The sequence below is a fragment of the Etheostoma spectabile genome, chromosome 8 (assembly GCF_008692095.1).
Source record: "Etheostoma spectabile isolate EspeVRDwgs_2016 chromosome 8, UIUC_Espe_1.0, whole genome shotgun sequence".
In the NCBI taxonomy this organism is placed as follows: Eukaryota; Metazoa; Chordata; class Actinopteri; order Perciformes; family Percidae; genus Etheostoma; species Etheostoma spectabile.
In genome coordinates this window covers 13,626,431-13,643,144 of record NC_045740.1, presented here as the reverse complement: position 1 = coordinate 13,643,144, position 16,714 = coordinate 13,626,431, and the positions used below count along the sequence as shown (strand labels likewise).

The 16,714-nt window shown below is 39.8% G+C and overlaps 1 protein-coding gene across 1 annotated transcript in view; it reads right to left on the bottom strand.

Annotated features, from left to right (window-relative positions):
* Positions 1–16,714, bottom strand: part of cspg4 (chondroitin sulfate proteoglycan 4) — a 69,177-nt gene that overhangs the window by 14,464 nt on the left and 37,999 nt on the right. Inside the window, 5 exon segments of the mRNA XM_032523814.1 lie at positions 5,238–5,414; positions 8,663–8,938; positions 9,116–9,304; positions 10,750–14,292; positions 15,676–15,839. Of these exon segments, the coding sequence (XP_032379705.1) occupies positions 5,238–5,414; positions 8,663–8,938; positions 9,116–9,304; positions 10,750–14,292; positions 15,676–15,839 (4,349 nt within the window).

Here is a 16,714-nt window from a genome sequence, read left to right as displayed (position 1 = left end):
ACCTCAAAATACAATTATGAACCTGAAAATGAGCGTTATATGGGCGCTTTAAGAGTTCAGCTGGAATTTTGTCAAACATGGATTGATACCAGAAGTTGACAGCTCACCTTCTTGGTCCCACCAGGACTGCTGCGCATTAGATACTTGCAGTCAGAGACTTGTTACCTCTCGGGATAATAACCTTTTATGTGCCAGACACCTCTATGACAGAATGGGGGTAACCTGCCTGGATGATCTCGGTAGGTGGCGTGTCACTTCAGAGGAAGAAAGCCACATCATCCTACTGGAAATGAGGGTTCTGCCTCACTTCAAGCCACTGATAGGTTGCAAGGATATTTCAGATAGAACTGACAGCACCATCATTCCAGCAGCCTACATCAACAAACGGGGCATCATTTTATCCATCCTGCTGCTAAAACCTGCAGAGAACCTGTTTTATCAGGCCTTAGAAAATCACTACCTCCTCAGGGCAGTTTATCTCAGGGCTGCAGAAAGCACAGCTTGCTTTTTTGTCCGGAAGCACACCCTTGGTGGGGGAGTGGAGACTGAACCCAAACATTTTGAGCCAAATCTGAACTCAGTTAGTGAGGGTTAGTTAGTTCCCTCTGTTGTGTCTCTGTCTTCATCAAAATTAAATGAGAGTCTCTCTCTCTCTCTATACATATAAAATATATACATATATATGCAAAGATGACTTAGCTGTTAACAACACCAGCCACCTTGCCAATTGCTTTTATCAGCATAATGAAGCGTTATTACAGGCACATACTAGTGTTCAACACATTCTCGTAAACGGGCGCAGTACTTCATTATCATTCTCCCATGACTACTAACTGAGCTGATGCTGTCAATGATTTATTTTCGATGAGGGTGGGAACAATCTCATTACAAAAGGCAACAGAAAATATGGTGTTCATTTTGAAAACATTTGCTCTGACAATACCGCAGGCTCGAGACAAAAGATTCTTGTCATCGCAAACATGGTTTTTATTTGTTTACAGTGTCAAAAGGTATCACCAATTAATGCCAACAGGAGCAATTTTAATAGATCCCCAGACCTAATTAGAGAGCAACGTAAAACAAGGCTTAAAAGCTGTTTGTCGCTGTTATCTTTTCGCCTTTGGCCACATGTGGCATCCCTAATGGGAATGTTTGGGTGTGGTCAAAAGTGTGCTCCGTCCCACCTGTAGCCACTTCCACCCGTGATACCCATGTGTACCTGTACATCCCAGCAGGAAGGTTAAATCACTGAAGGTCAGTGAAAACAAGATTTACAGTGGGGTGTTACAGTAAGTTACTCTTTTATCTTTAGGGAATGCTGCAATTTGTTCCACATACTGTATATTGACAATTATATATATATATATATATATATATATATATATATATATATATATATATATATATATATATATAATAGCATATTGACTGACTGACATTGAGTATAATAGTATGTTGAGCACAACTTCTGAGTATACATTCAATTTGTATCTACATAGGGAACTCCAACTCTGCATTTAGGAAGTGAATTAAAAATAGTAGTTTGAGAATTTTTTTAATTCTACTTATTATTGACTTCTTCTTTCTTGATATCTATCACAAGCATTTTCAATCATTAAGGTTTTGTTAGTACCAGTTCTGTTTTTCTTTTACATTGCAAAACCCAATCCCTGACACTAGATGGCCCCAACAGCCTACTCTGCACTCCAGGGAGGTAACAGACAATCTAGGGCAGTTAATCTGAAAATGGCCTTGCAAATTGATGGTTTATATAACAATCAATGCATATAGCACCTAAGAGGATGGGCTGCAAATTCAATTTGATTGGACACAATGGCTGATATTTCATTTGGAAGCAGTAATGAAGAAGCTGCCATTGGCCAATGACTCAGTTTGCTGATGACTCAACAGGATACCGCCATCTTTTAAATGTTTGAAGCAAAGGGGCGCCATATGTCTGAGGCTGTATTCCAAACTGCCCGGGCATCTGAAATCTTGGCTGATTTAGTAAGTTCAGGGGACACCAGTGTGTTTCCAACTCTATATTTGGGCCTGGGGAAGTAAAGGCAACAACAAGACAGACATTTTCAGTGCCTAAACGGTAGTATATGGCCATGAAGAAAAGAAGGGAGTTTCCTTTTTGATTTCAGATCTCCCCATTTGCAGCTGTGATATTTCTCTCTAAGAAAGAAATTAATTATCCAAATACCTGGTGTGACACCTCTCCTGCTCTGTGTTTTGATAGAGGATAAAATAAATATACTGTGCTCCCATAACTCAAAAAAAGCAAGGGGGATAAGGGTGGTAATTTAAGGCACATGTGTGTGGATAGTTATATAATTCTGCTAAGATGTAAAATGCTCAGATGAGAGACGGCAATGGCAGAAAGGCTGACACAAAGACCCGAGAGAGAGAGAGAGAGAGAGAGAGAGAGAGAGAGAGAAATAGATAGATAGATGGATGGATGATGGATAGATAGATTGCTAGATAGACAGAATCAGACAAAGTCTGATGTGAAAAAGTTGGACTGACCCAGAGGGACAACATTTGAGATATAGCTAAGTCAAGTAGAGCCAGACAGAGACAGACAGAGACTAGGGTAAACCATAATCGAGACCAGCTGTATCCTATAGACTGGGCCAACTGGGATCAATGGTGAGCTTAAACAGAGCCTGATCGTGGCCATGTTAGTCATCATGTCTGATCATCTGCTGCAGAGGTCACTACACATACACACTTCCTGCTTTAAATCAATCCAAGTGCTGCTGCTGGGCCAGGCCGGGCTCTGTGTGGGGAGACATCCACATATCATTATGTTACATTTTGCAGCCGCAGCAGAGGAGGCACAGGGATTGGATGCTGCCCTCACTGTGCCAGAAAGCCGTGGTCTCATCGACCATCTTGGTTTTCCAAAAATACGGGTTGCCAGGGAGACGCGGAGCCGCAGGCAGAGCAGGGAGGGCTGAATGACACAGTTGGTTTCCAGTTCTGTGAGCTGATTACTGCTGGCTTTTTCCTACTGCTTGCCTACTCCTACAGTAGAATCTATTTAATTGAGCCTCTAAAACTTTTCTTTCTGATGTAAATTAGTTAGAAAGCGAGTTCCAAACACACTCTAAAACTAGACTCAATTACATAAAGAAATTACATAAAGATGTTATTCAACAAACACCTTTCTGAGAGGAAATATAGGTGAGATGTTTTCTTTCATTTTGATCAACTTGATTAATGTATTATTGTCTCTGTGCCTCATATTTTGGGGATTGATACATTGACAAATTTTATTAGAGCTTTCATTGTGTACTTGTTTTGAGATGTTTATCATCAGTGTCACCGGTATAATTGGTTATATATTTACCACATATAAGTGTGGTGTACACTCTAAACTGACAAATATCTGACTGGTACTCAAATGTTTTATTGTCTATTTCAATAAATAGCAAATGGGTTGGGAGTGAAAAAGCAGAAAATCAGAATGATCATATCTATGAATCTAGCTTACTTCCACATTATTATGCCATAATTTTATTTGAAGCCTGATCACAACAACAACTTTCATTTGACCCTTTTTCCACAAAAATTAGCCCAAATTTAGTAAACATGGAAAAACCCACTAAAAACAGACAATGGACTTCTTTGCTATTGCCAGTAGACGACTAAGCTTTTTTTTTTTCTTGTGGCATGTTTGATGTCAAGAACGTACTGGAAAAAAGAGTGAGCAAACAGTAAGAAATATTAGAAAACAGCATGGAGGCCAGTAAAAAAGTTACTAGGTATCTGCTTAATATCTGTTAAGATACTCATTCAGGCTCTCTTTCAAACTGAGTGCCGACAAATTTGGAACGATGTTCGAGTGCTGCTTGCTCGGAGATGGATGGAATCTTTGGCTTAGATTGATGAGATGAGTAATACTCTCAAGTTAGAGTTGTACACAGTTGTATTGTGTAAATAAGACAAATATAAATCACAAAAGTATAAACTAATGTCAAGTACAGATTCCATATTTCACATTTTATGAAAGTTGAATATTCAGTATCGAATTTAGCCAATCATGCAATAACAGTTTTCTTTGAGATAAAGGGATAAATAGGTACTGTTATAATAATATATTGTTCCCTCTGTTCTAGTGCAAACTAAGACTGCATTGAAATACCACAGACACTGTTAAACTGTACCTAAAATTCAGCTTGAGTGCATACAGTAGTGAATCATTGCCCTCTTATACTTGTAGGGCTTATATGATTCATTGGCAACATTAAGCTGACAATATGCTAATTCACTTCTATTTTATGGCTCGTTATAAAAACAACCATGCTGTGGAGGCCACTGCTGTTCTCATTGTCTTTGAGGTCAGTATCCTTCATTGTCTTCGAGGTCAGTATACTTCATTGCCTAGCAAAAAATTCACTGCATTTATTTTACTTTAAGTGAATTTCATTCTCGCTTCATCCAGGATTCATGACAGCCGACTGTAGCTGCAGCTGAAGCTATACAGTGTAAATGTGAGAAAGTTCATTCAGAGTTCATTAATTCTTTAAACAAAGTTTTCATATCAGCTTGAACCTCTAATGAAAATAATCCTTTCAACACAATGCCTTTTGAGTGTTGTATTCCTCGGGACTTCTAAATCAGCAGTAACAAGCAAACTGAATCAAGATCAAGCGTAAAGCAGTCAAGTAGCACTACGAGGTAATTAAAAAAAAAAGAATTACCCCTATTCAACACGTCAGAATCTAAATCATCATTATTATTGTATAGCCATTTGTCTGCCGTTCTTTTATATTTCGTCCGGCTTGGGCATCAGACAAATTATGCAAAAGTATGGAGCATGTGGGAGTACATACAGCCTGTCAATTACATGGATAAGTTGGACTACTTCTTATTTTCAGCATATTGCAGGGGTGAAAAGCAAATATACACACAAAGGTAATATGAAGTGAACATGTGAACTGACTTAAACCTGAAAGTTATTTATTCTCCACAGTTTCGTCTTCTCAGTATAAAGTACTCCCTTGTTTTGAAAGGTCGCAATAAAATGTTTGCTCTTTCCTCTTCACACAAAGTGAAGCTTGTGGTCAGCTTGAATTCTCATCAGTTTTAATGTGCTACAGGAAAAAAGTATTCAACAAACTAAAAGTGTACTTTTAATAGATATGAAAGATTTTCCTACAGCTACAACGTTTACCATTGTGGGTAAACTCAAAGTATGAGCAAATGCACAAAGAGCAAAATATTACCTCCAGTCCTGTATTACGTGTCAAATGTGGCGGCTCATCGTTGACTGGTATGACAGTCACCGCGATGGTGACAGGGAGGCTCCGGCGATCAATCTCATAAGCCGAGGCAGAGAGTGTAAAACTGTCCTCTTTGCTCTCTGTGCTGTCATGCATGTAGTAGATGTGTCCAAGTTTCATCTGGAGAAGACAAAAAACGATCCTGTTGTCACTCAACTTTGAATCAGACCTGAATGGTAGGAGACATCATAAAATAGGCAGAGTCTGGGTGGGCCTAAAAGGTAGAATACATTTTTACAGTTTGACTGTGTTTCTTAATGCCCATATCCAAAGAAAACTGCTTTTGAGAAACCCCAAACCCATCTAATGTGTGTTGACATGGAGACAGGAGATGAGAACATTCTGTTTGTGTTCTAACAGACCTTTGTTTCCGTACAGTGTACACCAGGGCAGGAATTTATGGCAGTTTGTATAGGGTGATGATGCTCAAATGTAAATAAAAAGAATGATGAAATCCAATTTTTGCCTTTGATTGACATTTACACAGAGTACTGTGTAGCCTAGAAAATTAATAACACAATAAGGATCCCCCCACTGATAGTTACGCTTTGTATGAAAAATAAAATCATTCTTTTGACTTAAACCAACTTAAACCGCCGAGTCCCTAAAATGTTGAAATTTCAGGCCTGGTATACTGTGCGTTATATCTTTTGTTGTCCTAAACAGATAATAAAGGTTTTCAAAGTTTTGAGATAAAAGCTATAATCAGGTCCCTAAGAGTCTGGCAGCAGCCTATAAACAAGGAGAATATCCCTTGTAGTCCGAAACCTTGAGGGAAACCAGATGCACAAAGGAATCCGTCATCCAGCGTCATGAGTTAGATGGCAAACAGGACCTGTGGCCGGGCCAAGCCAACTCTTTTAACTTTCTCAGCACCTAGCTACCTGTGGTTTTGTTTCAGAGTCCTGTAGTCTGAATCAAATAATCTGCCTACAAAACCTTTTTCATTTTCAGATACTTCCTGACAAATTTCCACAGACTCTGGATCCTTCTCTGCAAGACGACAAATGGAACTTTGTCTTGACAAAAGCCAGTCAACGGTTGTAAAGAGAGGACCCGCTTCAGAGAGCAGGAAGTGCCAAATGGATCCCATATGACGGGCATCCTTCTTGAATAACAACCGCCATCATCATTACTGTTCGGGGGAAAGTGAGTGAGACAATCAGTCTGCTCGCTGGGCCAATAAACATTGGGTGGTTGTTGGACAGGTGGCCTTCAAATTTACTCAGTGAAAGACGGATGCAGGTGTCAATATTTATTTTGATTGATGTAAGATCTCATATTCTATGTGCCCACTCCATTTTGGAAAAATAGACATATAAACGTTATACAGTAAGCTTGCTTACTTTGTTCCAAAAACATTATGTGAAAAATAAAGATGCCTGTGTGGACTTTAATAGGCTTCCACAGATGGAAGACCTCAATGAGACCTGATGGAGCTTAACCTGATGCATATAAACTAAAGGTGTGTTGGAGTAGTGTTTTAGATTTCCTACATTTCCTCAAGTTGATCCCACTCAACATTCCATATGTTACTAAATGTATTCAGGAGCATAATATATCAGCGCTGTGATTACACAGAGTAGCTTTACTTTTTTTGTGGTTGGTGTTTATGTAGACACTATCAAACAATCTCAGTTTTTCTTGCTGCACACCCCAGATGTAACTGGACACTTAACATGACCTCAGTGAACTACCCCAACTGATGAATGTATCGCAAAATTACACAGTTAGTCCAATGTCTGCTTGAAACAGCATTGAACTTAGAGGAAAAAAAAACACACACATCCGAATTTGATTTTGAAACAATTACGGTCTGGTTTAAATGCTGCGCCTACTGAGGCTTGGACATTCATTCTTCAATGTGGTACTCATTTGGGAGAACTGACTGTATTTCCTTTTTTGAGTATAATAGTAAATTAAAACAGAAAAAGTGTACACACAGAGCACACATAAAAAGCAGTTTAAAGAAAGGCCTTTCTCTGTGACATTTCCATCCTGGCAGATGATTATATCTATATTCATTTTTGCTCAGTACAATGTGCTATGCACTAGACCCATTAGAGTTGCACATTGGGATATTTGAGAGACAGTATGAGTGAGTCTGGCAGTAGCAAAGCACAGAAAGCTTGTGTGCACTCACACAATATCATAGGAATACACCGGGCCAATTATTTGGGATTCAGGCTGCCCAATGGCGTCGTCAGTTTTTCCACAATGCTTCAGCAAAGTAGAGAGGAGTAGAGGCAGACCCCGACTCAATATTGGAGCTATAACATATGTGTCTAACCATCTCCAGGAACCTATGTGGTCTTAGAATGCATGAGGTTTTTTTCACCGGCAACTACTAACGCATTTTTAATATTTTCCGAACCACAAGGAGAGAGACCAGATAACTGTGCTGCAGCAGCTCCCAGATTCTCCCTCTCCTCTATATCTGTTACAACACAACAAATCCAAAACAGCACTGAGAAGTAAACGGGGAAAGCTTTATCCTCCTGAACAGCCACAGTGATCTAGTCGTGAGAGGAAGATGTTGTACTCCTTGGAGTTATTAAAACAGGATAAAATATGGATTATTGGTTTTTTTTGGGATCTTACGGGAAGGGTTTGGTCGCAAACTGACAAAAATACTGTATAAAAAACTCTCTCCAAAGAAAATTTAGGAGCTCTAAAGAAATGATTAATCAAATCAACTTAATCCTAAAAAATGTTAGTTAAAGGACTCAATATTTCGGGTACTTTGGCAATACATTTGATTCACATTTGCTTAACATTTGGTGCACAAAAAGCCTAACTTTTTGACCAAGGCTTTTATCTGCCAATAACCCCAGTGGAACTTCAAAAACAACAAGGGAAACCAAATGTAAAAACACAAATCTTTGATGATTTAACATTTTCATATTTTTGTAGGTACTCCTGTAGTATTTTGTGATGATAATGGTAATTCAAAGTTGCAAAATATGCAAATTGAATGCAGTTATAAAGATTGGTAGAAGAAGATATCATGTTTTTGAAAAACGCAAAAGAGAAGAGGAGCTGAATTATTGGCAAAGGCAAATACCCAATGACCTTCTTAACTACCCAGCATTTAATCAAGCCAGTAATAAAAGAGTAGCATAGCATGTCAATATATTGGCAAACAAAGACACTTTACTTGATTGTTGATTAAGAAGTCTTTGAGACCCAGTGAGGGATCATACAAAGGTGGTAAAATACGAGAAAAAGTGAAAAGAGCAGTATTATTTTTAGTAAGGAAGAAGGGAGATGTGACTTTTTTGTTTTGGAGGACTGTGGTGATCTTTTTTTGTTGGCATATGTGACATAATTGGTCATTTATATATTTCTTTTATTATATCCTTACGTACCTCTTCCCATGTAAAGTAAGTAAGTTCGTCTCCATCCAGGTAACGGATGTCCCCGTGTTGTGGTGGCTCTTCCACAAAAATGTCGATGTTTGCTAAGCTGTAGAAGGGATGCGAAATGTTAAGAATCTCTGTGTTAATTGGTCTGCTGAGGCCTTCCTTCACTGTAAAGTTGAAAGTCTGGATGGGGATGCGTTGGGGCACGATGTTCACAGAGATGTGCAGGTCCTCCACTGTCGTAAAACCATTACTGACATCAACTGTGAAGGCGTCATTGCCCTGAAAGAGATGGATGTTCAAATAACTTATTGTTATACTAAAAAGAGACCTTGAACCTTAGACTCATCCGAGACTGAGGTTTGTCTTTTGTCTGACTTTACTCAAAGTGTGACTATGAAAGAGAACAAGCTGCCACATCTGATTCACGTCAACAGAATACAATAAATGACAATATACCTGGATCGATGCAGACACATAGAGAATATGTCCCTGATCGACGTCCTCTTGAGTGAAGGAGTGAATGTAGTTGAGGACAGGTGAGGCTGTGCTGTCTGAGCTGTTTGTCAGCTTGACCACATGGCCGAGACGAGGAGGGTTTTTAATGGTGAACACCATTTCTGTAGGAAGAATATCAGCTTGATCGACCTAAAAGACAAAAGGTACACACTCTTCATTTATTATTCATAATTTATTTTTCATCTCTTTTTTGTACAAGGTTCATCTAAATGTTTTGTGTGTAGTGACATTACTCAGCTTTCTGGCTAATTAAATACATTTTAAAAGGGACTTTTAGATGATGACAGGCACTGTTGTCCCCCAATCCAATGCACAATGGAAATAGATGAACTACTCACAGCTGACAAAAAAAGCAGACGGCTTTGCAACTGCCTCAGTCACAGTTGGGAAAACAAATCACATATGCTTATGAAACAGTTTTCATTTAAAATTGGCAGTGGTGTTTCAAAGTTAGTATTTTAAACATCTGGAGTTGGATTCCCTTTCTCATTTTCTTGTAGTACAGGAACAGTGTTGTGTGTGAATTTCAGCACACTACATTCATTTGTTGTATATTAACCACCACAATAGAGCACTGCCAACTTAGTTACAGTTTATACCTAAAGGTACATGCATAAAAGTATTCAATCAGACAACTGTGACTGTATGGCAAACTAAAACTTAAAAAAAGACATTCCATGCCATTTGGTAACGTTTAAAGTCAAGCTGCAGATTTACACACAGGCAGATTTATGGCAACCCTACTGAGAAGCTTTAATAAACTCATTGGAGCCTGAAGCCATGGGGTGTTGAGCAGTCAATCTTGCATTTCACAATATTTCTGAAGATCTTTCCATTTCTTAGTAAGGACACACATTGAAAAAAGCTCCCACAAGCCAAGTCAATATTTTACCTTTTGTAAAAGCCATTCTGTCAAGGCTATATTCAATACATATTTATCTAGTCTATAGAGAAATATAAGTCTCTGGTCAGATTTAAAATGTGTACACTATGGTGAAATTAAAGTTTAAACAAAAGAACATAATACTTTCAGAAATGTCATTATTTTAAAAGTCAAGATACTGTACATACAGTGTATTCATAGAATGTGTTATGAATGGACCACAAATTTAAACCTCATTAATTGCCTTTAAGATGAAGTGCAGACAGGCTCATCTTATAAATTACAGTAGGCTTCAGGACGCTCCTCTGGGGATACTTAGTGCTCTGTTTTCCACACTTAATAGACTGTAATTCAGTGCATAAACTAGATTAAAAGCAGCAATTGCACATGCGTCATGTTTAGCCCTGCTTTCATGTGGCTATAATGTAGATTAGAGAGAGTGTATAAAAAAGACAGTATGCTTCAATTAGTCATGTGAACATTTCCCAAAGAGAAAATAAACTTGAAAAAGACAAAGACAAGGTTCTTTCACACAGTTACTTATAAATAAAAACAAATGTGGGCTTTAAAGAGTAGGTGTTCGCAAAACAAATTAATGATAGATTTGTGAAGTGATCTTGATCACATACAAAAATATTCCAGTTAATAAAAACAAATAAGTTTCATATTGTAATGACTCAGTAAACATTACCTTGAGATTATCCTGGGTGATAATGGTGTGCTCTCCCTCATAGGAAATGATGACCTCATTGGTTATCACCTCCGGCTCAGAGAAGTAACCTTGCTTGAATATTTTAATTCTAAATGTGCTCTCTTCAGAATGTCCTCTTGCTTGGACAGAGAAGCTGAAGGAGTCCTTGGACCTCAGACTCTCATAATTATGCTCATATGAGACAACGCCTTTTTTCAGATCCTCCTGGGTGAACTCTGAAGCCTCAATCCCACTCACAATAATCCTGCCGTCGCTGGGTGGCGATATGACCTGGAACTTGATCTCACTGTCATCTCTGATGTCCATGTTGGAGTCAGCGCTCAGTAGGGTGGTGTTAAGGGTCTTGGTGCTTCCATGGTCGATGACAATAATTGTGTTGTTTACTATTCGCAGGTAGGGCTCGCCTGCCTGGATATCAAGCAGCGCGGTGGTCTTGTGGAAGCCATCCGACACCTGCAGTGAGAAGCGTTCCCGGTCTGCTCCGTGGTGAATGAAGAGGATTTTCTTATCTCGTAGATCGGCTTGTGTGAAACGGAAAAGGGGCTGAGAGGGATTAGATGTTGAGACAATGTTGCCTGAGAGGATTCCCTCACGAGCGTAGACAATTTGGGTGTCATTGAAACCCGAGTCGTCATCCTTAAACTGGATGACATCTGTTGTTAGCAGACGCTGACCGTGGCGGACTATATTGAAGACTTTGTCAACAACCCTCACAGGAGCATGCTTGTTCTTGGATTGGATAGAGATTCTGAAAACACCACTCATTGTTTCTTCATTGTCTGAACTTTCTGCTGCTTGATCAAATGCTGAAAAACGAAACTCATCACTGCTTGTCTTGGAGCCATCGTGCTTGTAAATGAGCCTTCCAAACTGGAGGTCTTCATTACTAAATACTCTTATTGCCCCCTCAAATCTAGGTTGTCCGGGTGGGGAGGCCCTTATCAGTCGCCCATACTTTGGCCCCTGTGTGACCCGGTACACAAAATCTGTGGAACCTGGAGAATGCACCCAAAGATTGTCTTTGTTCAGAGTATGCTCACCACCCTGCAAGACAACCAGCCTCTCATTGGTCAATGAAGGAGCATCTGCATTAGCGAGGATGGTTATTGGAAAGGTGTATAGAGGGGAATACCGATCATCAACAAACACTCTGAACTGAAACTGGTCTATACTATCCCCAGCTCGCACCCTGTAGCTAACAGCACTGTTCAAAATGTCCTTTTGAGTGAAGATGTCACCCTCAGCCAACTGCCTGTTTGACAACTGGAGACTACCGAGTGTTGGAGGCTTGACAATGATGTACTTTACAGTTTGTGGATCTGGGTTTTTCCCTTTCACTTGGGCTTGAAGCATTGTGGGTCTGATTGTTTGCTCTTCACCGGCCTCCATCTCCAGTGGAACCAGGATAGAAACTTTCACCTGTGAAGGGATGATCTTGACCAAGAAGGTGTTGTTCCAGAGGGAGAACTGTCCCAGGTGGACATCGAACTGAACACGCTCGCTCACAGTATCTTCCTGGTCACTTGAGTCTGTGCTAACGTATCTAAGGCGGTCTTGATCCAGATCAGATTGATGGAAAGTTGTAACCTGCTTGTACATTCTATCACTTGTCATTATTTGGAGTTCTCCAAACATCAAAGGTTGTGTGACGTTATACATAATTACTCCATTACGAGGATGAGCAATGACAGCCAGATTTTGAACACCTATGGATGCGTTGCTTCCTTGAGACAACATAAGGCCGGTGTTAGTGACAACAGTCATATGTGGCTGGGTCACAGATAACTTAAAAGTAGTTGAATGGCTTACTGACTGTCCATCAGACACCTCCAAGGTAATTTCAGCAGCACGACCCCCTCTGTGTATGAAATATATATTTCCATCTTTCAATTCCCTGCAAGTGAACTCTGAGATGCTTCTTCCTGGCTGCTGACCGTTTTCTAAGTAACCAACTTCCATGGAAGGCTCTGAGGTTACAGTTACTACTAATTCATCACAGCGTGTGTCAGAATCCATGATTTTGATTAGGCCGGGACTCAAACGAGTTCTGCCGTTTTCTGTAATGGTGATTTCTCCTCCACCAAGTTGTGGTATATCATTGACGGGCAGAACTTCAACTGGGAGAACATAGTCCTGAGGAGTTTTTAAACATTCTGGAAGGTGGCTGTTACTTTGAGCAACCACCTGCAATTGGATTTGATCTGCATGCCTTTCATTTCCATCGTGCATATACTTAATTTTCTTATTGACAACATCGAGAAGAGTGAACTTTTGTGTGCGTTTTGTGTTAGTGTTCATATCAATCAAGCCATACCAGGGATCATTCTGGAGCGTAAAGATTATCTGAGACTGTCGCATTCCTGCAGCACTGAGGTCAAAAGTAGGGCTTAGGTTGTTAATATCAAGAGAAGCTTCCCCACCTTCAATCACAAGCAATGGGGTGACATCAAGAAGTTTTGTCACATTTTTGAATATCTCTGGCATGTCGTCTGTAGGGTAGCAATGCGGATTGTTGTTGTCAATCACGTATCGGATGCTAACAGGTGGAGAAGTTGTAGTTGCGTCTGGGTCCTCGTACGTTGAGTAGTCATAATCCTCTCCTTCACATTTAACATGAACATCTTTGGTCACCAAAGCATCCTGAAGGCTTCTATACTTTTGATTTACTTTGATTTCGCTTAAACAACCTATGAAGGATTCGGCTGTCATGTCCTCTTCTACGTGACTTAAGGACCCGCTCTCACGAAAGACATCCTTCATTTTCCCCTGGATACCTCCTAAATACAAGTTTCCCACCAAGTCCAATTTTTGTGACGAGTCAAGAGGGAGGGAGGAAGACTGGCTATCTACATTAATGACAAAATAATCTGAACTGATGTGAACCTTTACTCTATGCCACTGATCATCATCCAGCTGCACTTTGGTATTCTCCAGTACCATCAAGCCACTGCCGATATCCAGCATACCTTTGAGAAAGCCTTTCACAACACCAATAGCAATAAAGTCTGAATCTCTTCCAGGGTGGAAAACAAGTAACGCATCTTCAATAGTGGTTTTCATTAGGACTTCTAAGACCCTTGGAGCACCACTTGCCATGCTCCAGGTGGGGAAGGACATAAAGGAATCAGGAGTGCTGAAGCTAGTTGCCTCCCCATCACCGGCCTCAAACTCACTACTGCAGGATTCCTTTGTGTCTTGGCATTGCTTAAACGCTGTGCTGAGAATATCAAACTGGTGGGACTCAAATTTGACCTGAGTCATGCAGCCGCGGAAAGGGGGAATGGCATTGCTGAGGTAGGCAGCATCCAGGTCTCCTGTTCCTCCAAGCCAAATGCCCTGGTCAATATTGAGTTGTTCGCCATCGTCATCCACAGGAACATATGTTGGGAAGAGCTCATCAATTGTCATTGTGAGTTTGCCATCTTGCAGTGTGAGTGAGATTTTGTGTTCCAGAAGGTTGTTCAGCTGTACTCCTTGGGATGAGGACAGTGTCACCTCGCCAGCACCCATGTTCATCCGAGCCTAAGGGAAAACAAAAACATTGTATGCATTTTATTGTATGTATAGTATTATTGTGTCATATGGTGGTAATCGTTATAGTGTATTCCATTGGAAGAGTCATTGTATAACAAATGGGCAGCACATGGATGGGATTCAGGACTAATGTTTAAAGGGAATGCTTTTCATAAAATGAATAAATACGGGTTACAACAATTTTGTTTAAGCCTGTCCATATTTATGAAGAAACTCTCTCTTGAATAACCAAATAACAACCCAAATATCATTACCAATGCTCATTTCTGGATCCCCTCACTTACCATTTATGTGGGCTACTTTGTTGACACAAAAAACACTTGAGTTTAGGCTCAATGTTCTTGTAATATTACTATTTATTATCTAGGCAGTGTATCTACAACCCCAGAAAATTCCTCAGGTATACTCAAAGTGTTGACTAAGTTTTTAGTTTTAAGCAGTTTCACTGGTAACATCAATAATCTGCGTTTTGTTTTAGTAAAGTTAAATGACATGATTCCTACATTTGCATGACCAATAAGGCTATTTCATTTTTTACAAGGCATTAAATGTATTTGTTCGGTGCATCTCATAACATTTTAAGGAACAGAATGAGTAAGGCTAAAGGTATTTATTCCTTGTATTACACACACCCTGAAACTTCACCTTTTCGAAGATGCAGACATGTGCTTTCAGGGGAAATGATTCTCTTGCATTGCACACCTGATGCTTTTCAATGCTTTTGTCAAACACTTAATTATAGATGTAAAATGTCACAGTTCCTCATTTCAGTAGTACATCTAGAGGAGGCCACAGAACAATTAAATAAGTTCAGGCTGTTTTCAGATATAGGCATCTATGGAACATATAAAATAATATATGTCTCGAAGCGGAATGGCTCTCAAACAGTAGTTATTATCACATTTTAAATAAATAATTTAAATTTGATCATTTGGCCCAAACCATAAAAACGCCATTCTTTAATGTTGCTGACTGTCATTTGTGTGTTGTTTTCTGTTATGTTCAGGCATTGTTTAGGCACTGGCACCATTTTAAAAGTATCGTTTTAGCACTGGTTTCGGGAAAAAACCCAAATGATACATAACCCTAAACACTCACTTTTTTCCCTTTAAAATCAACACTTAATCTCTTTTTGTATTTTCGGCCATTCTTTGAAAGTCATGCAGGTTTTGGAATAAGTTATTTCAGCCAAAAGTACAGCCATGATTGTCTTGCGTCCTCTATTGAGCAAATTTAGTGATAATATTGATCTTCTATTTTATTTTCATTCAAGTAATTTTTAAGACTGACAAAATTGACAACCTTGGCTGCACCATGAGCAACTAAATGGTACAATATTTCAGCCTCCTTCACAGTGTGTTAACCATTTACCTGTATTTTCCCATTTTGGAGCTCAAGGAACAGGTAGTCCTCTATTCCTGCAGCCAAAAACAGCAGCCCACTTCGCCGACTCGTCTTGATCTGTAGTGACAGGTGGAAGGAGGTGACATCTTGAAAGGCTTGTAAACTGCAGTAACTGTCCCCAAAGTAGGATTCTGTGAAGGGTGAAAATAAGACATTTAAAGATGAGAAAGAGGCATAATGTCAACTTGGAAGTCAGACATATATTTTCACTATATGTCACTCTACACACACATGCATTTCTTTTTGACTGTGCACTTCTGATAGAATATGGACAAAAAGTGGCATTTTGCCACTTTAGTACATATTTTATTTTGACATAAAATGGCCTGATCTCACAAGTTGCATTCTCTACACCGTGGCAACATAACACGTGTCACTACATAGGAAGAACACAAAGAGGCACCTGCAAATGGAAGCAAGTAACTCATCCTACAACTGTTGGATGACAACTCTTTGAATTCTAATGTGGAAGATGGAGAAACTATTATTGTAAATGAGCATTTTTCTGAGTCTCACATTACAGTGCAACTTGCTCAAGACTGATTTCTATTATCAGGTGTCCTCCAGCTGCTTCTGGCTGAAGAGGAGCTCCTCTTGCCTCAAAGCGATTCTCTCGCTGAGACTTCAGTCATTACCCCTGCGGAGGTTTTCCGGGCATATAGAATCTTGGGGTGCAGGATTTCCCAGGCTTGAGCTGTTTCGTTTCCAGTGATATGCAAATTCAACCACCTGCCTCGGACTGTGCTCTGCGAGTGCCTCGACAAAATGTAAACCACTGAGGCAGTCAATTATTTCCCAGTGCACATGCTCTGAAATTAAACTGGACCACCTCCAAAAACCCTGTTTGCTCCGCATGGGTTTTCCATGGCCTTAGCCATGAGCTATGGAAAGGGGACTTTCCATTAGGCACACACTCGCCCTCACAAGAGACAAGACACAGAAACTCATTGGAACACAGCGAAAAAGGCAGTCTTCTCATTACACAATGCTAATGCTTTGGAATATT